General features: G+C 34.8%; 1 protein-coding gene and 1 long non-coding RNA gene across 2 annotated transcripts; one reads left to right on the plus strand and one right to left on the minus strand.

Annotated features, from left to right (window-relative positions):
- Positions 1-1096: 1096 nt before the first annotated feature.
- On the minus strand, positions 1097-26702 carry LOC119066812. Its single transcript, XR_005085800.1, has 3 exons — positions 26523-26702; positions 8749-8763; positions 1097-1107 (listed from the first exon to the last, which is right to left on the minus strand). It is a non-coding gene; the product is annotated as an uncharacterized LOC119066812 (long non-coding RNA).
- On the plus strand, positions 3966-4619 carry LOC119066800 (L-rhamnose-binding lectin ELEL-1-like). Its single transcript, XM_037169465.1, has 2 exons — positions 3966-4185; positions 4243-4619. The coding sequence occupies exons 1-2, from the start codon at positions 4116-4118 to the stop codon at positions 4590-4592; spliced, it is 420 nt and encodes a 139-aa protein (XP_037025360.1). The 5' UTR covers positions 3966-4115; the 3' UTR covers positions 4593-4619.
- Positions 26703-27627: the final 925 nt, after the last annotated feature.

Below are 27627 nucleotides of genomic sequence, written 5' to 3' on the forward strand. Positions count from 1 at the left end.
AATCTCATTTGAACAGGATTTAATTATTTAAACATGAAGGTGTCGGTAAATTAGAAAGGTAACGTAACAGACTGCAACAATAGAACCCAACAAAACCACAAGACGAAATGATAAACCAGTCTTTGGCTCGGAAAAAAATATTTTAAATAAATTCCTCGCCCGAATATGTATACTTTTCCGTTTTTAATGGTCCATAAAATATTTTCCAAGGTAAAATACCACTGGGTAAATAAATTTATGTGAGAAATAGTTAAAATTGAACGAGAAAAAAATTGGAATGTTTTATGTACAACCCCATATAAGTATGTATAAAGGCATAACAGAACAGTACATTGATGCATGGGATCTTTATCATAAATGTGTTATGAAAGGAATTTCATTTTATCTTCAAGAAAATTGTTAAAGTTTTTTTTTGCTTCTCTTGAACTGCTATAAAAATAAAGCAAAATTGTTCGTTTTCTTTCTGCCACGACTCACATAATGCAAAAGAAAGAAAAAGGAATCAACTCTCTGCACATGAATTTCATTTGGTATCCATAAAAATTCGTTCGAAGCTTGCCAAGCTGAAGAATTCGTTTCGATGAAGTTGGAAAACTCTGCTCTTTCATTTCTTTTCTTTTATACGTAATTTTACATGTAACTTTTTAAATCTTTTCCCATAACAAAACACACGAACGGTTTCATTTCAACAACAATCATGTTTTCGTTTCTGTTCTTTTTTTTAAAATTTAATGTAAACTTTCCAACATAACATACAAAAGAAGATGATGTCCCCGGTAGTCTCGTTTTACTGTGCTTAAACTAAAACTAATTGATTTACATTTTAATCCTGTACCCATGTTTACTCACCCGTTAAACAATTACATGTGTTTTGGTAAATGAATGGCTTCAAAAGGATTAGATGGTTTTCGCCAGATTGTTATAAATTGCTGACCAGTGTAATGCTAATAGACACATCGCAGATGCTTCGTTAAACATGGCCAGACGAAATTAATAGTTTATTATTTGTTATTAGACATACGTCGGTCAAGAAAAACAAGGCCAAGTTCACACTCTAAGGAATGTAATAAACATCAGATGCTTGTACAGTCAAACAATCTGATCAATCTGTTGTAGACGGCAAGCATATTCCTAGCACAATTATCTTGTCTTTCAGTTCTCTTGATCTCTGAGCATTTTCAAGACATTGATGATCCGAATCTACTACTTGATTAGTAGGGTGATCCCATTTGTGTGAAAGGTCGTACCGAGAAACTATGATCGGAATAAAGAAATCGGAGAAAATATCGGAGGGCCTCTGCCTAATTTGTAGCTCTTGACAACCTCTATTATTTCCGATAATAACCACAGCCTCCAATTTTTCGGCCCAGTAGTATTCCTCTGAAAAAAATCTTGACTTTCGAAGCGATAGTGGTTCATAACGACAAATGTACTCAAGGTGCTTATTCCATTCGTTGGACTGTATTGTATCACTTGACACCATTTGGGAATGTGACAAAAACAATTAAGTTCGATTTGGAACCCAATTTCGGAGTCATTTGGGGTCATTTTCTAATTTTGCTGCGTTGCGCTAACCCAACACGTCCGATCTCCGATTTTTTTTTATGTCGATCTGAGTTTCTCGCCGTAACCTAATTGCTAGGGGGACGCGAACGAGCCATCAACAAACAAGAATTATACAAATTTGGACCACCCTATTCATTGGATCTCAATATTTCGGACATATTAAAATAAAATCTTTCTTTTCATTTGTTTTAAGATTCGATTTGCTATAACAGACACCGTTAACAAGAGACTATCCGTCCTTAAAAGTTTACATTAGCCATTTCCGTTATGATTTCAAAATGAAATCGTTAGCTAAAAGAAAGAAGACAGCAACCACATATCACCAGTGTATACTGTAACTATCGAAATCTTCTTTCGATTTAATCTGTATCAGATAAAAAATCTTTATTTTATCGTCGTTGCTGAATATCTGTACGGTGTCATTATAATCGCAGCTCTCATCATCTTTTAATTTTGTCGTCGCTATCGATAGCCGATGATATAATCGTCTACAAAAGTATTTCCATCAATTCAACAGACTAAACGTGCAAACGATTGCTCAAATAATGTTCGATTTGAATACAAACACTTTGGATGATTTCTTATTCTAACAACATTCTGTAAAAGAGTCAAATTTCCTTCCTTCATCTGTTTTTTGAAAAATACACGAAATTCCCAGATACATTCTGAAACCTCGGCCTATTTAAAATCTAAGTCATTATTTATCTTCGCCCTTCACTTCAATTTATCTACTGTCCGTTGTTAGAAAATGAAAGCGAAGCACATCACAGACAATTTTGCAAGCATACATACACCTAATATAAACCCTAGATGTAAAACAATATGTTGTACATTGTATGGTATATAGGGACGTGTAGGAAGTATCGAAATATTATTACGGCAGTTTTGACTCGGTGATGGATAGGTAGGATAGATCCAATTTTATAGTTTTGTGCGAGTTAAGATGAAGAAGAAAAAAATCTGAGTTGTTGCTTGACTAAAGTGTGCTCTCTTTTTCTTCCTGTCGGTCTATTATGTTTTCCATTTTCAGCAAGATTTCCCGTTTCAGGCAATCAATCATTTCTGATTATCTCAACTTCGTGTTTTATATCTACCCAGCCAGTGTTGTTGTTTTTTTCTTTATTGATGTTGAGAAAATTACAGTTTAATCATGTACAATATTTGCTGCCGTTTGCAGATTTTCGTGTTCGGCAATCAATAGTCGATACAGTTTATTATGTAACTACCAAGTCACTAAATGGAATATTTATTATGTAGAAAGAGCATTGCTGTGTGCGCCTATTTTGAGGAAAATTATCAATTACACACTTTTCCTTTAAAATGTAAAAAAATCCACGAATCCACGAGTCGATCGGTGGGAAATAAAACTTATCAATAAACATTCACACGTTAAGGCAACTTTTTTTTTTAGCTATTCCAATTTGCAGGCCAAAGATTCCGGTAAAGTGAATCCAGTACCTGACAGCATTTCTCACACCGATATCCAACTTTGGTTCACCAGATAGAGACATAGGGAGACAAAGAGAAATATTGGTAAGAAAAGTGCAAGTTTTCGGTTGAAAACTTCAACTGCACATATTTCAGTGTAGATTAATTTTAAAACCAACGAGTCTCTATTCGGCTCAATAGTACATGTGAATACCTTTCTAATGACACCCCACACGACCCTGTACGGTTCGTGTAACTGGAGAAATTTTTGTAATAAAAGTGCAAGTTTTCGGTTTTTGGTCACCTTTCACCAGTCACAAAAGCTTCGAAGAATTTTTTTGAAAGTGGTTTTGGGTTCTTGGGTCGAAGTCCTTTCTAGGCACATATAAAAAAGTCCACTGGAAAATGCGTCCGATTTCGGTAGGCTGTTTTTCAAAAGAATCCCTCAAAAGCTTTACACAAATTTCTACCACAGCAGTTGATGGACATGGCCCATATTGGGATTTTAATTGACATTGACATATGACTGCCTCTGGTGCCACCAAGCAATTTAAAAATGAAAACCCTGTCTGCAATCATTACTACGTGTCTCACCTTTTCAATGACACAAAGCATGAATGAGTAGTGAGATGGTGAATGAACTTTGCAAGTGAAAATATGACACCAACTCACTCTAGTCGAGGAATTGAGTAGCTCGCCCATAATGTCACGTTATAAATGTGGCTCATTAAAGTTCATAATTTAAGTTCGGTTTTAAGTTTTAAGTTAAGATTGGTTTTTAACCTAATACAGTGAGTTAGCCAATTATAATATGAGCAGTTCTGAAAAACGATTCTGTACCTCCTTCTTCCTGGCCTATATTCGACCTCTAAAGAATTAAAATGCGCAAATGTGACAACGTATATTTGCCAGCTTCAGTTTTCGAACATCTAAACGTTTACTCAAGTGTAGCTCTATCGTCATACCGCTGCCGCATCATGTACAACATTCCTAAAAAAACGATACATTCAGCGTTGATATAATCATACTAGCTGAAGTTGTAGTGACTTTGAACAGTGGGATTGTGGTTCGAAAGTAAAAAGTGTTTTCGTCAAGCGAAATTCGTGTTAAAATTCATAGAGATGAGGGATATCAAGATACCATTGCTGTTTTTGAATATATTATTGTGCCTAACTCTCGGTTTACCAGGCAGTGTGTTAAAATATCAACAAAATAAACTCTTTCTTTCAAATATTACACTTTTAACAGATGATGCGAGCACTTGCGGTTGCGGATGCCGATCCCCATGTAAAGTTAACACTGAAAGAGCCTGTGAAACACTCACTTTGAATTTAAAATGCGGCCCAGGCGAATCGATTATCGTTGCGAAAGCAAATTATGGTCGTATATCGGACAGAATTTGCACTATTAACCCGTCGGGCGAATCTGCTCCGATTGGCGATCAAAATTGCATCAATCAAAACAGCTTAGCTATTGTTAACGAGTATTGTGCGAATAAAAATTCGTGCGCTATACCAGCAACAAATGGTGTATTTGGAGATCTATGCTATGGCACTTACAAGTACCTGGAAGTTGGTTACGTATGTGTACAAAATTAAGGAATTCAATAAATTCTTGAACTCTAAAGGCTACACTTGCAAGATTTTAATTCAGTTTTTAGCCCCGTACGAAGTACAACGGGGCTTATAGGATTACGATGCCGTGTGTAATTGATGGAATTCGAAGCAGACGGTAATGGCAAAGTGTTTGCCTATGTTCATAGATGACGAATCCGCAATAAAAATTTTGTCTGTCCGTCTGTCCGTCTGTCCGTCACGTCGATATCTTGAGTAAATCAAATCCGATTTCAAAAAAAAAATTTTCCCTGAAAGATAATTAAAATAGTGAGGCTAAGTTCGTAGATGGGCATATTTAGGTCGGCCCTTCGCGAGTTAGGGCCGACTAAGTGCTTTAAGGTCTTTTGGGGATATTTACGGCAAAAAAAACGTTGGAAATGTAAATGAAACGGCAAAAGATAGGTAATGTTGATACCGATCCAGGAAAAAAAAAGTTTATTAAAATCGGGCGAAAGGCCCGTGAGTTAGGGCCCTAGAAGTGAAAGGCTACTCGGCCCTAAGTGTATTTTGCATATAACTCGAGTAAATTTCATCCTTTTTTCGTGATTTTTGTTTCATTTGAAAGGTAATCGAAGCCCGAATATAATGTGGCGAAGAACGTTTTAAATTTGGGTCCTTGGACTGAGGCCGCTCCTCGGCCCTAAGTGTATTTTGTATATAAGTCGAGTAAATCTCATCCAATTTTGCTAATTTTTGTCTTATATGAAAGGTAATTGAATACCGAATAGAATGTGGTGAGAAAAATGTTTGAAAATTAGGTCCTTGGACTGAGGCCGCTCCTCGGCCCTAAGTGTATTTTGCATATAACTCGAGTAAATTTGATCCGATTTTCCTAATTTTTGTTTCATTTGAAAAGTAATCGAACGAGGAATAGAATGTTGTTGAAAAAAAATTAAATTTTGGTCCTTGGACTAAGGCCGCTACTCGGCCCTAAGTGTATTTTGCATATAACTCGAGTAAATTTCATCCGTTTTTCCTAATTTTTGTTTCATTTAAAAGGTAATTGAACATCGAATAGAATGTTGTTGAAAAAAAATTTAAAATTTGGGTCCTTGGACTAAGGCCTCTCCACGGCCCTAAGTGTGTTTTGCATATAACTCGAGTAAATTTGATCCGATTTTCCTAAATTTTGTTTCATTTGAAAGGTAATCGGACACCAAATAGAATGTTGTTGGAAAAAAAATTAAATTTGGGTCCTTGGACTAAGCCCGCTACACGGCCCTAAGTGTATTTTGCATATATCTCGAGTAAATTTCGTCCGATTTTCCTAATTTTTGTTTCATTTGGAAGGTAATCGAAGGCCGAATATAATGATGTTGAAAAAAAATTAAATTTGGGTCGTTGGACTAAGGCCGTAACTAGGCCTTAGGCCTCTCAATAAATTAAAATTTTAGGTCAACTTGAAATTTGTGTTACATTTGAAAGGAACGTCGTACGGGGCTTCGTAATTGCGCTATGCGCAATTTGTAAGATGTACACATTTCATAATAATTTGACTTCAACTAGGGTGACAGAGACAGACGCACTAGGGTCACGTGCGCAATAGATGTACGGGTTCGTACGGGGCTCAGTCGCAGCAAACGCTCCGACTGTTCTGACGGCTCGTTTTTATGGTCCTTTTGATGCAAGATATCCACAAAAATCAAGAGAATTTTCTCACTTTTTTGATTCTCCTGATTTTCTCGAAATTGAAAAAATTAAAAAAAAATTAGAAAAATCGAAAATCTTAAAAACTGAAATTGCTCCAAAAATTCTGGAAAATTCGAGAAAATCAAAAAAACATTTTCTCAAAGGCACGTTTGAAAACGGCGTTAAGGAACCTCGCGCCGCGTCATTCACAATAATTCACAAAGTGATATCTTCCTTATACAAAATGCGTCAAAAAGTGAATTATTGTGAATAACGCGGCGCGAGATTCCTAGCAACCTTGAAAATAGAGCAAACGATCAGCTATCATCGAAAGCCTAATACAGACATTACCACTCGATGTCATAAATAACTATTTTCTCCAGAAATCACTCGATTGTTATTTCGAGGAATATTTCGATTTATAACTAATTTTCAAGTGACCAAAACAGTGAGCAAAAATCTTACATTTCCACACTCAACTGAGTTACAAAATATGTCGCATTGTGACACTCGGTTGCAGAAAGTATGCAACTCAATAATTTCCCCAATGAAATTAGCACTTTTGCTAAATTAAGAACACAAACACAAACAAGTATCAAATACGCGAGCGGAAAATAGCCTCCGGGTGGTGGTTTTATTTTTTTGTTTATATAAAAAAAGGTTTTAAAATCAAGCTCTCCGTTCTAGGTATTATGCACAATACTCCAGGAAATATAAATGTATGTGATTCTATCACTTTGCCGTTTCTTCAATCAGTAAAAATCCATTATCCATTATTGTGCAAATTGTTTTATTTTCATTTTTAACGGAATCCTCAATATTCTCATTCAGACTTCGGTCAATCATTAAAAGCCCTCCAACATACTAACCATTTCTGTATATTTATTTGTATAAAAGCAAACGGTTTGTTTTATGTGCATATCAAAGGCTTCTGTTATTTCCCCAAGTCTCTTTAATGAGGGAAACTATTCCCATTATGTGGAAAATAATGATGGTTGTTTGCAAGTTGATTGCAGCTATTAGCTTTATTGGAAAAAATCTCGGACGATATTCTCAATGCACGGGAGGTTGAGATGTGTATACGTTTTTTTTTTTATTACTTTCTTCTTCCCTCGCTGCTGGTAAGCTTGTATGTTCGATTTAAATGAATAGTAATGTTTGATGTTTGCGAATGAATAGAAAATATGTGGGAAATAGTCATGAGGTAGTTTATTAGGATATGGTGGATTGGATGGTAGTTTAATACACCATGGTAATTATTACTTATGGGATGATTAATGAATAATTCCTTTTAATGTGATTGCATTATTGAAATTAAATTTAAACTTTTGGAAGAAAAACATCGCTGTGTCCCTTGTACTTTCCTTTTACTCCCTACAGACAAAAGCTTACAGTCAATTAGTCGTATTCGCAACATTTCTTTTTTTTTTCGCTCATTATGCGTGAACATTATCCATCACCCCAACTTCACTCCGAATAGTCAAAGTACCGTATTATATCCATAATTATTTAAGAAATATTTATCAACCAGAAAATTGTATCTGTTGACGGTAGGTGAACGAAAAATTATACCCCACAAAGGAAAGAAAATTATTGATGTTCATACTTAACAACGTATTGTACATAAATACAGCTTGCAACCATCATTTCATTGTGTGTGTGTGTGTTGTGTATATATCTGGTTGATGGGACAAAAACATTATCCACGATTACCATCCATCTTCTCATGTAACATGTTGAGATATAAACCCAAAATATGGATGGAACAATGAACAATTTTTCAAAAGCTTTGTCAACATGGGGTATTTCCTCAGTTTTGAAGAGAAAAATGTCTTTATTTAGTAGAAATGCTTCGTACATCTTGAGAATATTGTTTTAAAGAATCATAAGAGATTTTTTATGGTAAAAAAAGACAAAATAAGTAAATAAATGTCATGAATAAGATATAACATTGGGATTTTGGTTTTGTTTTGGCTTGTTATGTTGTAAATGTGCACACTGTGCACGAGTCGAAGCAGTAATCGAAGAAGAAAAAAAAATCAGGAAACTTTGGAACATTATTACGTCCGGGACATTTTTGTATTGAACAAGAAAATTGATTAAATTGTACTTCGGTTAAGAGTAGGTGTGGTTGGTCAAGGTGGAAGGAAGCGGAAATCTATAAAGTCAGCGCTTTCCGGAAAATTAACTAAACGTAAAACAAAGTCCTTTAGTTGAAGCGGAGTGAGAGATTCCTTTGAAAAACCGACATGCAATTACCTTTCCGATGACATCCCAAGATACTTCCATAATAAAAGTGCATGTTTTCGATCAGGATTACTCATTTGGGGATAAGTCCCTGAATGGATTAAATTTTAATTCTAAAAAAGATTCGGTCGCGTACTGTTAATCACAAAAAGATTTAGATCTAGGCCCATATTTTTCTCTGCGATGGAATCAGATATACAGGGGTTGCTAATCACTGACCTGATTTGGAAAATCACAAAGACATCAAAAACCTGTTACAGACGGGAAGCATATGACACTGTCATGTCAGACAGTCATTATTATTTGGTCTATTACTTCCATCCATCAAAGTATTTTTAATCGGTTGATTTCAAATCTTGTACTTCAATTTTTTTAACATGCATTTTCCTGTATAAAGGACAGTATTTACCAGAGCTTGTCATTATTTTTGTCGTCGTTATCGGTAACAGATGAATTTGATCATAAAAATAAGGAATTGTACATGAATCCACTTTTTTGATGATCTCTTTTGGCCAACATCAGCCGTTTTCAAAATCAAATCACAATTTTTCGAACCCTCGTTGACACCAAGATTGTTGCAACGACATCTTTCGAAAAATGGTGAAAATGGCTCTGTCAGGTGGAATTGAGATAGAATTGTTAAAAGAGAACTGATGGCGTAATGCATCTCTAGCTCCCACTAGCTGCGCAAGCATCTAAAAATTTAGAAAACACTTGTTTTGTCTTCTGTGGATCAATACCTATCAATACACATTTAAAAAAGTCCACTGTACAGACCGATTTCGGTAGGTCCACTTTCAAAAGAATCCCTCCGAGGAACGCATTTTTTGAAAGCGGTTTTGGCTTCTGGGATCCAAAATTTTACTAGGCATATAAAAAAGGTCCACAGTAAAATGTGCCCAAATTCGGTAGGTCTTTTTCGTTCAGTGAAAAGATGCTGACAAATTCGTTATATTGCTATTTTATCGACAATACAGCAAATATTTGACACGTAGAGCGACGCACGCAGCAAGTGCTTAATAACGCGGTCGATAGAAGTGCCGATCTATGGGGTGGCCTACATTAAAAAACTTATGACAATAAAGTTGTTGAAAGGAAGAAAAGTAACGCAAACATACTGAAACGAAAGACGTACATGGGACGAGGGATCACCGACTTCAAAATAATCTCATGATAATCCCTGGATGTCGGTGACCCCTCGACATGGGAACACACGCATGGCATAACTTTTTATCCGGAACACACAACTCCACTGTAAAATTTGTCTACAGAATCCAAAATTTCGCACAATTTATCTAAATGTAAATCTATAGCCTTTGGGAGCGTAATTGCATTTTACATAAAAACATGAATTTTTTCAAATCAGACCCACTAATAATAAAGTTTTCCCATCTGTTAGCTTACTTCTGCCACAAAAACACAACAATAAAGCTGAATAACAAATCAATATTGGCCCTTCAAAAACTTTGCATATAAATGCAAATAACTTCTCCGTTCACCACACGAACACAACAAAAAATCAAATCATTCATCCATATTCCACATGGTACCTCCGACCCAATAATGTACTTATTTTCATAAATAGAACCCTTACGGATGGGGTGTATAAAAACTCACATATATACTCCCACTGTGTATAATGTACAATATATCACACCATCAAGTCGTACATCATGGCATAGCATATATAGAATTGGATGAAGAAATTGAACATTTTTTATATTTCCTTAAAAAAAACTTTGAAGGAGCAAAATATTCTTTTAAAATTGTGGATGTCTTAAGGCAAAATGAGATATTTTCAAATTAAATTAATTTTTTGGCTTTGGCAAAGGAATTTATGTTTATTTGGCGAGAATGGAGACGATGGATGATGCTACAGTGCGGTCAAAGTATTTTATGAAACTCGAGATCATAATATTCAAAAACTGGCAGTTTTAAACTGCGAACTTTAGATCCATCTGTTGCATAAAACGTTGTATGAATCTCGGTGCGAAGTGTCATAATTACACATCTAGAGCCTTATAAACTACTTCGCACTCGATGTCATAAATAACCATTATGTACTTTGTATCAAGAATCTTCACTGATGGAATGTAGGACCTATGTAGTTCTGGGAATGAAATTGATTAAAGAATCTTTTTTACTCTCGTCACATTCACAGACGATATTGCCAATACATGCACTTTTAACAATTACTTGACAATATATCTGACAAATCATATGAACACATGCCCAATGTCTTATACAGACCATTCAGGTTGTGTGATAAGACCAGCGTAAACGGCAGCATAATACAATTGTTGTGTATTTTATTGACTTAAGTCCATAATTGGTGGCGCGAAATCTTTTACTTCATTTGTTTAAACTAGGTCCCACCTTTTGGGCGGGTCAGGTCCCTTGACTGACCATTTTTTCAATATATTTTTGATCAATTTCATTGTTGAACTTCCGAAACATCACTGATACAAATACCTACATTTAATGTATCGATTACTCTATACATGACAACAAAATTTGACAGAAAAAGTTCTTCAAATAAACCTTCGAACGTAAGACCGAATGATCTTTGAGTTCTCATTTTTCTTATAAATTTGCAGCAAGATTTTCAATCAACCACAAATCGTAAAAAAAATGAGACTCGTGTGAATTACGGCCCTCGCTCCGCTCTGGCCGCAAACTTCCCACTCGTATGAGCTATCTATTATTCTGTTTGATTGCCATTTTGTCAAATTTAATCAGAGTAGATGCGAAGTTTTACGAATGTGGAACGATGAGAGGACTCTTTCACTTTGGTAAAAAATAAAAAACGCGATAGATGTTCTTCTCTTACAGTTTTGTACAAAAAAGGAAGTCCCCCGGTACTTACTAAATTTACAAAACCTTCAATCGTGAATAAAATTTGGATGGTAATAAACGACCGATAAATTAATTTATTTTTTTTTGTCGTTTCTTCACTTTTGTCGATTTTTTTCGTCGATTCAGAAAGCGACAAAAGTGAAGAATTGACGAAACGTCTCTAAGTTACATTTCGTAGAAGGATGAATTCCCTAGGAACGAACAAAACGCCTTCTCATTACATTTCGTTGAAGGATGGAGTCCCTAGGAACGAACAGAACTCCTTTGCATTACATTTCGTAGAAGGATGAATTCCCTAGGAGCGAACAGAACGCCTTCTCATTACATTTCGTTGAAGGATGGAGTCCCTAGGAACGAACCGCCATTGCTTTATATTTCCAAAATCGACAAAGTGTGAAGGAAAGCCTTTTTTTACTGATTTACTGAAGAGGTGCCAGCGACATGTACCACATTTCTATCGGTAATTTATTATTTTTTATCGGTAAAATTGAATGAGTTGTAAAATATTTTGTTTGATTGTTGGAATAATGAATTTAAAAAAAATAATTTTTAGAAATTAGTTGAGAATGACTTAAGTTACATTGCCTACAAAGAAAGATGGTTACATTTAACATAAAAATTTCCTACACTTTTCAATCATAGTGTGCTCATTTGATAGCAGGCATTTTTCTGCCGTAAGACATTGAGTAAAAAACATCTTTCTTTGGTATAGTAGACGCATTAAATTTGTTAGTCAACTATCAAATTTGATAGTCAACTATCAATTTTGATAGTCAACTATCAATTTTGATAGTCAACTATCAATTTTGATAGTCAACTATCAATTTTGATAGTCAACTATCAAATTTGATAGTCAACTATCAATTTTGATAGTCAACTATCAATTTTGATAGTCAACTATCAAATTTGATAGTCAACTATCAAATTTGATAGTCAACTATCAAAATTTGATAGTCAACTATCAAAATTTGATAGTCAACTATCAAGTTGTTAGTCAACTATCAAGTTGTTAGTCAACTATCAAATTTGATAGTCAACTATCAAGTTGTTAGTCAACTATCAAATTTGATAGTCAACTATCAAGTTGTTAGTCAACTATCAAATTTGATAGTCAACTATCAAGTTGTTAGTCAACTATCAAATTTGATAGTCAACTATCAAATTGTTACTCAACTATCAAGTTGTTAGTCAACTATCAAATTTGATAGTCAACAATCAACTATCAATTTTGATAGTCAACTATCAAATTTGATAGTCAACTATCAATTTTGATAGTCAACTATCAAATTTGATAGTCAACTATCAAGTTGTTAGTCAACTATCAAATTTGATAGTCAACTATCAAGTTGTTAGTCAACTATCAAATTTGATAGTCAACTATCAAGTTGTTAGTCAACTATCAAATTTGATAGTCAACTATCAAGTTGTTAGTCAACTATCAAGTTGTTAGTCAACTATCAAATTTGATAGTCAACTATCAAGTTGTTAGTCAACTATCAAATTTGATAGTCAACTATCAAGTTGTTAGTCAACTATCAAATTTGATAGTCAACTATCAAGTTGTTAGTCAACTATCAAATTTGATAGTCAACTATCAAATTTGATAGTCAACTATCAAATTGTTACTCAACTATCAAGTTGTTAGTCAACTATCAAATTTGATAGTCAACATCAGATTTGTTAGCAGTTCACTAACAAGAGATGTTTACCGGTTAGAGGCTGGGCATGTACTGACGAAATTTTTCTTTTTACTTGTTTCATGCACATTATCGAAAACATACTTATACGATTTACACACACTACGCAACCAAATCAAATTTCATCAAAGTAATCTTTTTCGATAGAGGCTATAATCAACAGTGTAAAATCCTGTTTTTCCTGGATAGCTTCCAGATCCTTCGTCCCACATTGCCCATCTTCGAACTTAGCCTCGAGATTTTAATTCCACATATTTAAAAAAAAGATTCATCCAAATAGCTTGAGAATTACTCAAGTTATCGTGCCTTCAACGATTTTTTGTCACCCACATTTAACGTTTTTCATACCATTTCATACATTTTCAATCATAGTGAACTTTTTTGTCACCCACATATTTCGGTATTTTCTGGTGTAAGACCCTGACTTTCAGTCAAGGGAATAACATAAGTCATTCGTCAAATCTGGAACAGATGACAAGAATGAACTCGTGCTTGTTTAGTGGGTATATGCCTAGAATTTTGAAATCGTAACTTAGTTATAGTTATCGGCTAGTGTGAATGAAAAAGACCTAAAAAATAGTGTGACTGCCGATGCAATGACAATTACGTATAAATGTAAATTGTTGTGAATCGACCCAAGAATAAATTTCAAATTAAATGTGAATGAACAGCGAAACGGCATATTCTTAGACCCGTACGAACTTCTGGTGACTTATAGGACTAAGGTGTCATTTGTAACAATTTCCGAAAAGGAAAACCAAGAAATAAAGGTTAATCCGAGAGGTTCCTCACTGGCCGAAATTGGGTTACACCAATTACTCATTTGTCTTTAATAATTAGACATTCAGACATTCAACGGTCAGATAATTTCTCCTGGGTTACCACTCCAGGTAATCGAATTTGTGGGTTACAGCAGTTTGTGGATCTTAGACAAATGATGTATAATGACTATAGAATTACACATATGAGTTGAAACACATGAATGAGGTCTCTGTTTGAAAGCTACTGCAAACTATGTGGAAATTCGAAAGATCCATTCGTTCGTCACAAAGCAAAAAAAAAATCTCGAAAATCGGTCTCGATATTCTTGTGACGTCATTTTTCCGGATTTTTAGAATTGTGTCGCTGAGTTCGTATGGGGCTAACGTCGCAGCTGTCTGCTACACTTAAACTCTGATTTTTACATTAACTTATCCAAATGGGCAGAAAAACTCTGCTCTTACTGGGTATGTTTTTGATTCGAAAATAAACCACAAACGCTGCTTTCAAGAGGCCTAAGGGAATTTCTTTTAGGGGAAAAAAAGTTCTCCGGTAATACATTAATTTCATGGTGTTATTTAAGCTTCCCTCATATAACCACAATTTCCTTTATTATTTTCTGATACAAAAATGATATTACCGACACGCTGTTTTTTTGGCTCTCTTCGTTCATTCTGTTCCATGGCTTTGCATTTTCCTCACATTTTCGTTTCCTTCGAGAACCGAAATGCTATTTCATTGTTCAGTGTTTTTTCTATGTTTGTATAATGTTAAAATAAATTCTTATACACTTCGATATTAGGCAAATAAAAACAGTCGTATTATACAATCCGCAAAAGGCAGACAACGGGGGACACTTTGGCACACATTTTATTTAACATTATGCAAATTTGAAATAATGGTGTCTGTGGAGAACGGTATCGTGTTTTATATATAAACAAACCTTTTTTTTTCGGTGGATTTTTTTTTATGCCTGCGAATTTTATATTATTGATTTTACTCGAAATAATGTCAGGATTTAAGTTACAAATTGACTGGAAGAAAATAAAATGAACGCGGGAATATTCGTTTTCAGTGGAGGCAGGTAGAGCGAAGGGTTTTTTTTATATCTATTTTTTATTCTGCTTCTTTTTTTCGCTGATTTAATATATCAATTTGGGAGATATGCTACCCGAAAGGTTAACGTCAACGTATAATTTCATGAGGAATTTGAATGTAGAACTGAAGCTTTAACCTTCGATTTTTCAAGTTGCTACTTTATGGGCGCCTACACAATCTGAATCATGAACGGAAATACATAAGAATTGAATTGAACAGTTTTTTTATCGGTTTCCGTTATCGATGGGAAAATATTCTGTTTAAAACATCATTGCACTAACAATGAGAACAACCTGTCGGTGGGAAGAATTCAGGAACAACCTATTATATCGGTAGAAATTCACGAATTATGGTATGTCCTGGTAAAATGAGAAAAACTGCTGCTCTGTATGACATAAAAATTAGAAAATCAAAGGTGCGTCTGAAAGAGATGAAGCGAAAAGTGTTTCCCAAGTGGTACTGTAGATTACATTTAAGACTTGTTTGAACCAAACTTTTGTATCTATTATCCACATTGATTTATTATTGGCTGATGAACCATTAGCGACGTTTTGAGCCATAAAAATAAAGAATGAACGGTACGGTTAAAACAGATCAGTCAAAACCCTTATATAACGGAGCTGTGACGCAAGTACGTTCGTATACTTCCACAACAACTGATACCATTTATAGGCATTCTGCAACCGGTTACAATTTTTTTAACAAAAAAAAAACTTAAAAAAAAGAAAATCAAAAAAATAATTACTTAACAGAGGACAGATGATTTCGCTGTCTTGTCTTCCTTTCTCATTTTTCTCTATTTTTGATTTTTATTAGCAGAGATTTCCTCTGTTTCTTTATAAAAGAAGCCCGAGCTAAAAAAAAACACGGTGACCCCATATTCTGTCGAACGTCTTAGACAACGCGAGCAGACTATAAAAATTTTAAAAAAGTTCTAAGAAGAGTTTAGGAGTCTAACTGGAAGTGACTAACAATCTACAGCGAATTGTAACGAACGATTTCTTATTTCGTTCGAAGTGCTGCAAAAAAAAAATTTAAAAAAATCTTGTAATGGGACTCGCGTCACTTTCGCTATGTTAACACGCGGACATGATAACATATAAAAGCTTTTTAAAAGTGAAGCTTCTAAAAGTTGATATCACTCGCCTGATTAATTTCAGTATGTCATTGATTGCTAAACCCATTATTACGACTTAGTACTACGTCGCAATTCAACAGGTTGTCGGCTAGACAGACTAAATTTTTCAAAATGAAACAAAACCGGCAATTAAACTCGGATTGTGCTGACTGAAATCCCTTTTGTTTTCTGTTACAATTAGTGCAAAATGTATGTACATTGTTATGTGGATCTTCTAGCTATTACGATTAATTTAGCACAGAAAAATATATCCTTTCCAATCCCCATCCGTTCCAATTAAGAAAATAAACGTTCGACAGCCGGAATCCACAAACAATATTATTATGCGACACACAAGAAATATAAAAACAAAACGTGTGTAAAGGCGAAAGCTTAATGGCTTTTTAGCGTATCGTATAATGGCAACATATTTTATCAGTTCAGTTTACATTTTATTTTACACGCCGTTATCGAAATTGAGCTGTTGGTATGGATTTCCAGGTGTTTTATAAAAATATTTTAACTAAAAAATATTATAGACACGTCGTTTACGTGTGTTTACCTCTTTGACTGAAGATGTTAACAATGTTTGGCAAATTGTTCTTTGTCAATAAACCAACTCGACAAATCCAACAATGTCAGTGTTTCAGAATCTTTAGAAAATAGTATTTTTACGAGTGATGCTACGCGGAAAGTTACTTTTTCGGCCGCAAATACCGAAAGATTGAATTATGCAACTCCGTCGCGAATTGTTCACTTTTTTATGCACTATTTCAATGGCATTCATTTTTATGTACTTTTCGTCACGAGTGACAAAAAGGATTTCCATGATAAAACGTACTTCTAAATGCCGTTCAAATAATGCATGAAAAAGTGCATAAAACATAAAGAAGGAATTCACATCTAGCTAGTGACAAAAACAACCACTTTTCGCAACTTGTTGCATAAATCGCTAATTTGCGATCGAGAAACGTCGAATCCACGCCATTAGTCGTATAAATTTATGCGTCAGAGAGAGAGAGAGAGAGAGAGCTTTTTTCTCCTTTGTTATAATCTGTCAGTTTTTTTGTATGCTTGCTAAAAGGACCGAAAGTAAAGCTGTCAATTCGCTTGAATTGACATTTCTTTACTTTCGGTCCTCTTAGCAAGCATACAAAACTTAATACGTAACTCTTTCGGCTTACTCAATCGATACGTAAATAACTATTTCATGTGTCGGGGCCGAAAATGAGGGAGTTTCGATATTTTTCTCAGGTTTTCGACCCCTTACATGAAAATTTTTTTGAGTATCTGTTTTGGACGATTGATTTTAGGCACTTTCGCAACAAGCGAAATTGCCTAAAAACAATCGTCCAAAACAGATACACAAATAACTATTATTTTGCGATTTAGTATGGAAATTGAGAAATCTTTGCTGTTTTAAGTGGTTTTTCATATTTTTTTTTGATTGCCAATTTTAGTTTTCATTTCCATACTAAATCGCAAAATAAAAAAACTGAGATGGCGTGGATTGTGGTTCTAAGGAACCAAATATTTCGGACAAGACAAATATTTGGCGCATTTTGAAGTTTTAGACAGACTGCTTCACTAATACTGAAAACCGACGAAGCATTGAGACCCCTTTTCGATCAAATTTTAATTTCGTGCTTTGTCTGTTTTCAGCGACTTTCAACCTGATACCTCAAAAGCTTGTTTTTACACTGTTGAAATGGATAGCTTTGAGTTATGTAATTTCATATTTATGGCTTCGCAGGAAATTATGTCAGAAGTAATTTCGTAAAAAAAAAAACTGAGAGAAAGATGCGCACTTTAAAATGTAAATTCTTCTGTTAAATTCGTGAAACGGAAGTCTTTTATCATCCAGCAATCTTTTGTTAAAAGGAATTTTCTGTGTATGTGCTTTTAAATTTTCGAGAATTTTTTTTTTGTTTTTGTTTAAAGAAAACTTTCAGTTTTCAGTTTTGTTCAAAAAAGGAAAAAAAAGAAATTATTTTCCAGTGAGTAAAACATTGCCGCTGTTTCACTAGGCCCCACCTCTTGGGTGGGTCAGGTCCCTTGACTGGCTATTTTTTTCTATAATTCCAGCCTTAGTTTTCTAACCATTTTTAAATGAGGTGGTGTTTTTGAGATCACAAAATTAAAGTCACATGAAAAGGTGATGTCTCTTTTATTCAGAAAACAGCAGTCATCACATGCTTCATTTTACTCATATTTATTTAATTTCCTGAAGAAACAAAAAGAGCTATGAGTTGAAGGTCCAGCGAGCGATGTCTTACTCCTAAGTTGAGTCTCCTATATAGTCTACTAAAAGCGCTGAACAGGTGGCGCATTTCTTGCTTACCTCTTGGAAAAAAAACTCATGTGAATTACGGCTCTGGCAAAATTCACACTTTAGGAACGAAAAATTTCTTTTAAGAACGCGATTTCACGCAAAAATTGTCGTATATCGCAGATTACCAGTCCAATAAAGTCCAATGTTCGAATTTAACCACATGAATTACGATACTGGTCGAAAACACTTAATATTTTCAAATCTGCGATTTTCGAAGCCTCTGAGAATTACTCGAGTTATCGTGTTATCAAGCAAGCAAGATTGTTCTAGACTTCTAGATTGTTCGACCAGAAATCCATATTCACTCACTCGTCGAATAATTTTTTTTTCTGGAAATCTGTTGCAAAAATGTCGCGGTAACAAGTTGTGTTTACAATTATACTCCAACCTCACTACTCCAATATTATCCATCTACGAACTTAAAATCGGGTAAAAATTACTTAAGTTATCACGATAACAAGGAAAAGCGTCTGAGTATAATTTGGCGTATTTCCTGCCTACCTCTTGAAAAAATATAACTCGTGTGAATTACGGCCCTCGCTTCGCTCTGGCCACAAAGTTCACACTCGTTCAAACATTTTAGGAACGAAAAAAATTCTTTTAAGAATACGGATTTCACGCAAAAATTGTCGTATATCCCAGATTACTAGTCCAATTAAATTCCAATGTTCGAGTTTAATCACATGAATTACGCTACTGGTCGAAATTGATTTTTGAAGCCTCTGAGAATTACTCGAGCTATCGGTTTCTCAAGCAAGCAAAAACTCTTTTGGGAAGTACTTCTTAATTGTTAGACCAGAAATCCAGAATTTCACTACTCGTCAAATAAGAAATTTTTCTGGAAATCCGTTGCAAAAATGTCGTGGTAAACAAGTTATGTTTACAATTACTCCAAACTCACTACTCCAATATCATGCTCTGTCAATTAAAACAAAAAATTTGAAAATCGGGTAAAAATTACTCAAGTTATCGCGCGGTAACAAGAGAAAGCGTCTGTGTAGAATTTCTCCCATCTCGTTGTTCGAACATTATCCATCTGCAAACTCAGCCTCAAGAATTTCAATCTTCGTCGATTAAGACAAAATCTTTGAAAATCGGATAAGAATTATGGAAGTTATCGCGGTAACAAGTAAAAAAATCTCTTGAGAATTACTCCCATCTCATTACTCCAATATTGCCCATCTACGAACTTAACCTCATGATTTTCATTCTCCGTCGATTAAAACCAAAATTTTGCAAATCGGTAAAGAATTACTCGAGTTATCGAGTCCACAAGTGTACGGACGTTTTCTGTATTTAACGTTTTTTGCCAATGTAGAACATTTTCAAAATATCAAAGTGAACTTAGCGTTACGGACATTTAAGGGTATTTTCTTTCATAAGACCCTGACTTTCAGTCAAGGGAATAAGAACGACAATGTAAAATTGTTGTTGGCTGTCTCATGTCGTTTGGCATAAATTTATTAAATGTTCTCAACTATTTAACTATTCATTTCAGTTTTTTTTAAAAATAAATTCCTCTTTGTATTTATACGTTATTCAGCTTGTTTTTTGTCATTATTTATTAAAAAAGTTGCTATGTCAACACTGCGGCTATATTTTACATTCTTACTCTTATCGTCAAGATAATTTTACGTTAAGACATGGATGAATATGAAATGTAAAATGAGACTTGTATACTCAGATGAAATTCATTTTTTTTGCTGGATGATTTTTGTTGGTTTTGATGTGTCATGTAATATCGCTCAAATGATACACAAGCATGGTTGTTGTCATGTTACCCCTATTAAAAATCTCAAGTCTCTTAGCGTTGTTAAACCTAACATCTCAATAATACCAATATACCGTCCCCATCATAAACCACTCATAATACGCTTATACTCAAGCACCAAATCATACATCCAGTGCAAACGATTTTAGTGACTCAAATTTCATTTTTCCGTCGCAAACATAACAGCAAATCCTCAACGTCCTCTTAACTAATCGTTATCTAAAAGGAAAATCCTTTTATTTTAATTACATATCTAAGTGCATCTACACACAAACACTGTGTTCAATGTTGATGAATAGAGTTTTCCATGGAGCAGCACATCAAAAATATGGCATTTTCTCCTCTGTATACATACGCCATGTGACTGTGTCTACAAATTTTATTCACAAAACATACAAAAGCTATAACAACGGCCAGTGGGATGAGATTTCGTAGTCGAACGAACCGTACACAACATTGAAAAACCATTTCGTTCGTAAGAGTTATATTCTATCCAGTACAGTCTCTCTACTCGATTCTACCCATCATCCTTTTTACAGTCTATCCACCACTTGTCAAAGCGACATATGCTTAGCTTATCTGTCTGTGCAATACCCTCTATAGCAACCAAACTACTTTGATTAAGGTGGTAAAAGAAGCAAGTAGCCTTTGGAATTTACATGTAAATTATAGCGTAGTCAGTCAAAATGTAGAATAGTGTTTGTAAAATACAAAGAAATAAGGTGTGAATTTGACACAGGGAGCTGAGAGTTTGTTTGCTAGAGAGAGTATTGGTCTGTGGTTTTTCAGTTGAGCTTAGTATGTCCATTTTGTATCAAACTAACAAGCATAGTTCAAGTTATATCATCGTGTGTGTATAGTGTAACACAAATAGGATATATGCATTAACTCGTCACCGCATCTCCACCAGACATGTAACCCAGATTTACCTCTTTTGGTATCTTTAATATGGACAAAATGAATGAATGAGTTTTAAACGTAACATAATATCGCCATCACCACGGTGGATGCGGAGACGAGGCACAAAAAACCAAACTTTTTTTTTTTCGTCATAGTTTCAATTTTCTGCTTCTGGTTTCGGTTGTTTCGTGAGCTTTAAGCTCAAAGGATTTCAATGTTTTCCGATTAGTTTACTAAGTTGAATGTGTGTATAACAACGCGATTAAAAATGTTGTGGTTTTATGCGAGGTTTGTTTAGATACACGAATACCATACGGCAGGAAGTATTTGTGACGAATTATTATGTAAAAGCATAAAAGCAATTAGGTAATCACACTGGGCCACCGATCGTGAATTACGATTGTTGAAACTCATGGTCACAGTTAATTAACTGCACAGAAAAGTGCCTCGGTGTCTCATCGCAAGTTAAAATAAACAATGACGAAAATGTGATTCTATGTTATGTAATGACACCCAAATGGAAATTATCAGAAGGCGGTTCTGTGTTTTGGCTGCGAATTATTTGAAAATCAATAGTATCACAGTAAAAGCCATGCAAATGATATTGTCGTCCCGTCCGTAATATAGTGTATACACATCGTGTATCGTCCTTAGGGAAGTTGCCATTAATTCTAATTGGATTTATAAATACAGATTTTCAGCACACATATTCGCAAACATATCCTCGCACTCATACACTGGGGTTATAACCAGTGAATTACATAAATAATTGCATGAACAAACGAAATGATTTATAATTGATAATATGTGCAATGGGGGAATTATAATACAGAGTTAGTGGATACAGCGAAATATTATGATCTGTTTTAGATACACAAGAAAACCATGCCGTTTATTCCTTCAGGAATGATAAGCATTTTACATTGCAATCAATTGTATGCCAACTTTAATTGGATGTATGCCGACGAAATATGTTATTACAATTTCGGAAACGATTTCGAAATTTTCAATCATTGCATGAGTGTTGTTGTTTACGAAATTGTTCAACATTTTCTGCTGGAATGCACTAATAAACTATTTCCATGAAAATTCCTACGAAAAAGAGGTGTGAGTGCGCAATCAGTTCCGAAAGTGGTAAATCAAATAAATGCCACTACTGCTTTCAAAGCTTCTGATCAATAGTTTCCCCTATAATTGAATTGAGACTTTTAGACAGAAACGTCTACTTTATTGGATTAACAAATTTGTTATATGTAGCCTCCACCCACATAATCGTTGAAATTTAAGTGCCAACTGGCTTCGTATGTGTCTTGTGTCTTAACCTGTTTTTAATTGGTGCAGCAGTGTTATATTCTGACTGAGTAGAAAATTGTTCCATGACCTGAATTTTTTTTCTAAATGCTTCGGTGATTTTATGTCGTTGCTTGAAAATCACATTTTTCTTCTACTCTCAAAAGGGTTCGTTATAATCAAACTAAAGAAATGATACAAAGTTTACTCGTTCACTGTTAAATCAGTGTTTTCGTCGTCTTCATTAACGTGTTGAAATATTCATAATAAATTAAAATGCTTTCGGTTCTTTATTTCTTATTACGCGGAAGGAAATATAAGATCCAACAGTTTCACATTCGTTAAAAACTGCAGAAAGTTATGCGAATTTAACTTTACTTCACGACGGCCAAACTTAACCTCAAGTTGTTGAGTAATAGTGTATTTCAACATAGACAAATACACACAAGGTGTATACCGAGGGCGCAGTACATACCACATACAGCGAAAGTGACTTTCCCATCACTAATGATGGGAATTGGACATTTCGTTCCTAGGACTAAAAGTCTTCTTTAGCGTGTGAGAAGTTTCCAGACAGAGCCGAAGGCGAGGTCTGGAATCGAATACGCTAAAAAAGACTTTTAGTCCGTGGTACGAATAGTATTTTTCATATTGGACTGAGAAAACGTGCGACGAAGTCGTACTTTTCGGGTCCTAGGTATGAAAAATAGAAACTTCTCACACGCTAAAAAAGACTTTTAGTCCTCGGTACGAAATGTACTATTGTTGCCTTGCGGCCAAAGAATACGTCATTACTGATCAAAACCATTTTTTCTTATTTTCTAGTCACAAGTCCAACCTCTCCACACCCCTCAACAAAAAATGTCCCACACACCACTACACACTCGCCAATGGTGAATGGAATTTCGTATGTTAAATTTATTAATCGAGGCGTGGCCGAATTATTAATTTTTGGAATGAATTCTTGAAATTCCTAAAATAAAATTTCGGCTACGCCTCGATCGGCAAATTTCACGCAAGGTGGGCCATTTACACCAATTGTCACATTAAAAACGTAGACGTACAGTCTTCGACATTTCAAATCATTTTTTCAAAAACTGTAATTTTTTTCAAAGAATGTCATTGTGAATTTGCAATGACACAATGAAATTCTCAGAAAAATTTGACAGTGAGACATTTGAAATGTCGAAGACTGTAGCTCTTTAAATTCTCTATAAACGTTCCGAAGAAAGTATTTGCGAATTTACAGTCTTTCTATCGGCTTTAGGGATTTGCCTTTGAGAAAAAAATATTTTTCGACTTTGACCAATTTTTTCCGCCATTTTGGATTCAAATGTCAAAAAATAAATTGCACTTTTTTCTATAATTTATCCGTTGGAAGTACATACATTGATATCTCTTCTCGCTCACGAACCTCACGAATGAAAAGTCATAGAAAAAAAGTGACATAACGGCCGCTCACTGGTAAACGATTGAGCTGCTGTCTTTGCCCAACATCAATTTGGAATCAGAATCGATGCGGAAAATCCTACAATCATCGTCAGAACGATTTTGTAAGATGCACTTTTTTCAGCCTAAGCAGGTCCACTATAAATAACAAGCTTTCGATCGATTTGTATAACATTCACAATGTTTTTTCGGTGTATTGAGCTAGCACACGCACACTTGTACTTCGAGCTTATATGCGTGTGCATTGGAAATGTTTACAAATAAACCTAACAAATGTAATATAAACAGTTCAAATGGGCGCGGCGGTATGTAAGACTATACTGGCTTTTAAATCTGGATACACTCAGAGTCGATCATTTTATTTTGCTTCCACTTTACCTTATGTTTATGCTGGATAATTAGTATATCCAATCCATACATAGGACTCTGTAAGACTCGCCCGGCTTCACCCCCGTAGATAAAGACCGATAAAAAACCGATTTATTATTGGGCCTCGGCCTGTTAATTGGTCTCTAAATGATGATAAATAAAAAATAAAATAAATAACCAGATTTTTCCACGGATGCGTAATATATAACGTTGGTATCGCATTTGCCATGGCATAAATAACATTGGTTTGAAATGATACATCTCAAAGAGATGTCATGGAAACCCTCTCTCCTATAATTGTTCAAATATTAAATCTGAATCCGAAATGAATTTTCGTTTCTGAGAAGTTTGCGTAATGTAAGAACACAGAATTACCCATTTTATAATCCCTTAATGAGCATACACTCTTTAATATTTCCATTTAGCAAATGACTCTCCGATTGGAACGTTAGCAGTACCTCAGTATTAAGCTTAAGCTTTGGTTTGCCCATTACTTTACATTCATTAACGACAGACTGAAAGAGTAGAAAATAAGAGCAATTTATAAAATGTGAATTCTATAAATCTTTTAGCTGCCTCAATACACGACCGTATTATAATTTAATTCAATTCTAATTGGGGACATTGAAGAGCCACATTCACGGAACACTGAACAAAGTGCATTCATTCAAAGCGGATCTGATTTGTCGATCATTTCGGAATAGAAACTTACAATTTGTATAATTGCAGCTTGTAAAAAGCTTTTGCCAATGTCGGTTTGCTCCAGAGTGGATAGCCGAAAAATAAACGCCGGCGGCGTCTAGCCGTCCAAAAAAGGTGTGGCGGCGGCGGCTAAGTACGGCTTAGCTGTTAAAAAAGTTCAGGCGGCTCACAAGTTTTCGCGCTTTTAACGAATTTTTGCACTTTTAACGAATTTTTGCGCTTTTCATGAAATTTTAAATCTTTTACTAAACCTCTGGCGGCGGCTTACGGCGGCTAGCTGCAATTAGCCGACCAAAATCTCCGGCGGCGGCGGCGGCGGGTCGTTTTGGGTCTAGCCGCCGTTTTTCGGCGGCTGAAATTTGGCGGCTCTCCAGTCTGGTTTGCTCCCGAAAATTGATATACTTGATTTTAATGCAACCTAGCATTTATCATGTATTTCAATATGGAATTAGATTTCATTAATTTAATCCCATTCAATTGTGAAATATGAACAAGATATATCGTCGAAAATCTGCTAGACTGAATCAAAATATCAAATGTTAAAATATCGATAACCACAAGTGTAAATGTAATTTTCATTGAAGCACTAATCTTTAAGTATTACTTGGAAATACAGGGGAACAGGATAGCTATTTCTATGCTAAGAAACTGTAGAGAACATTTTAAAAGCAGTTGTAAATGAGGTTTACATACTTTTGTTTTCCCTAGAGTCGAAAGTGGCGAATTACATCACTAGGGAAAACAAGAAAATTGGTTTAGGTTTCAAAAGCATGTAAAATCCATTACAAAACTCGGGATAAAAGTTGAAAAGTCTCGTTTTCGTGTAGTTGTTGACCTCGGCTTCGCTTCGGATCAACAAAATTCACACGAAAACTCTACTTTTCAACTTTTTATCCCTTGTCATGTAAAATACTAATAAACTCCAGCGCATATTTTACAAATACGATAAAACAGAAGTGAAGCAGTTTGTGTGGATGGATATTATGCACAAAAAATGAGATACGTTGCAACAAATAAACAGAAATGTAGCATTTGATTTACATTGAAGCCCGACATAATCTATTGAAGGGTCTTTAACCTGTTACGGACGGATATGATCTGTTATCGATAACGAGTTCAGGAATAAACATCAGTTTCTCTAAAATACCTCTATCGAAAATACTCAAAAATTAAAGGTTTAAACTCTAGACCAATATCAGAAACCTGGGTCTAAATTATAAATTAATAGCAAAATGTGAAGAAGTGGAAGCACGTTTGACAGTTTGGATCTACAAACAATGCAATTGACATAATCTGTATATCTTGTCCCATGACCTTGGTCTGGCGATAATTTAATGCGTTTGAACTTTAAATTCATTTGTTCAAATTTGTTTAAATTCACCTGGAGTAGTGTCTCTTAAAATGGTTGTTTTGAATTATATGCCTTTTCCTCATGCCTTTTTTATACTATTGAATGTAGTTTCCAGTCGCCGGTTTCATTTTTTTTAGTGGCGCTGGTAAGGAGATCTAATGATTAGGCCATTTGCACATAACCATATCGAATGAAAACCTGTCAAATACGGCTATTCATCTGTTATCGATAACGACGATAAAAATAATGACAAGGTCTGGGTAATATGGTCCTTTATATAGTAAAATGCATGTTAAAAAAATTGAAGTACAAGATTTAAGTACAAGATTTGAATCAACAGATTACTACTTTTCTTCGGCTGACACTGGCAGTGCGATCGCATGTCAAAATTTGTGTGCAAACTAAACACAGCCAACTTCGCAAAGAGGGGAAGTTTTTGAAATATTTTTTGAGAAAACGGTTAACATAGAAAATGCTAAAATTGAATTAAACGCTTTTAGTAACCGTAAAATGTTGATATTTTAAGTCAAGGAAAATAAAAACGTTGAATTCCTAAAAAAAAATCTTCAATCCACTGCACTGAGCTGTGCTGTCATCAGTTTCGCAAACCGAGGAGATCTATAGACCCGATAATAATACTAGTCATACTAGTCATACTAGCTTGCAGTCTGTAACAGATTAAAGATTTATTGTTCATTGTCATTTCGTATAATATGTCGACGGCGACGTCAGCGCTACCCATCCAGTGCGCAACCTTGAGCGACCTAAGTTAATCATTTTTATTTCAGTGTGATGTACCAATGATTGTCGGTAGTTAAACTATTTCATGTCCTTTTGAATCCCATTCAGCATTACGCAAGCAGCACGAAAATTATCATTTCAAAAACTTATCCTGTCCACTGATATTTATTGCCGAAAACAGCACAGAGTAAATAAAAAACACAATTTCGTTTAACAAAACTAGCAAAAAAAGAGAAACAAACGACGAAACGAAAAAAAAACAAACACCACAGCAAAATTCTTCCACATGCCACAACACAATCACGTAAAATGGATAAATGTATACCAAAAAAAAAAACCATTGTACAAAAACCTCTCCTGTTCCCCATACCCCAAACCTAAACCCAAAGCTTGCAAATATATATCTATATAATATAAATACACAAAGCTTTGTTTATTTTCTGTTTTGTGTAACTAAATCAAGCTTATACGAGGACACAGGATCAGATATCAGGTCCTAGTTAAAATTCTATTCTGCCGCTCATGTTCATGCATTGTTGATTTACATATCTGGAAATGATTTACATATACCCAGAGTTCTCTCTTTTATTCATTTTGTGATTTTGATTTTGTCTATGCCGTCAGAAATGAAAGTAATCGTCTAATGCTACCTGTACCTGGATGAAACTTTATGAACTTTTATAACTCCAATTTCAGTATTACACATAGA

The sequence above is a fragment of the Bradysia coprophila genome, chromosome IV, assembly GCF_014529535.1.
Source record: "Bradysia coprophila strain Holo2 chromosome IV, BU_Bcop_v1, whole genome shotgun sequence".
In the NCBI taxonomy this organism is placed as follows: Eukaryota; Metazoa; Arthropoda; class Insecta; order Diptera; family Sciaridae; genus Bradysia; species Bradysia coprophila.

Bases quoted from the DNA above. Each gene is read 5' to 3' on its own strand.
- LOC119066800 (XM_037169465.1), top strand. From the start codon at position 4,116: ATGAGGGATATCAAGATACCATTGCTGTTTTTGAATATATTATTGTGC. The intron at 4,186-4,242 runs GTGTGTTAAAAT...CACTTTTAACAG, and splicing joins AACTCTCGGTTTACCAGGCA to ATGATGCGAGCACTTGCGGT.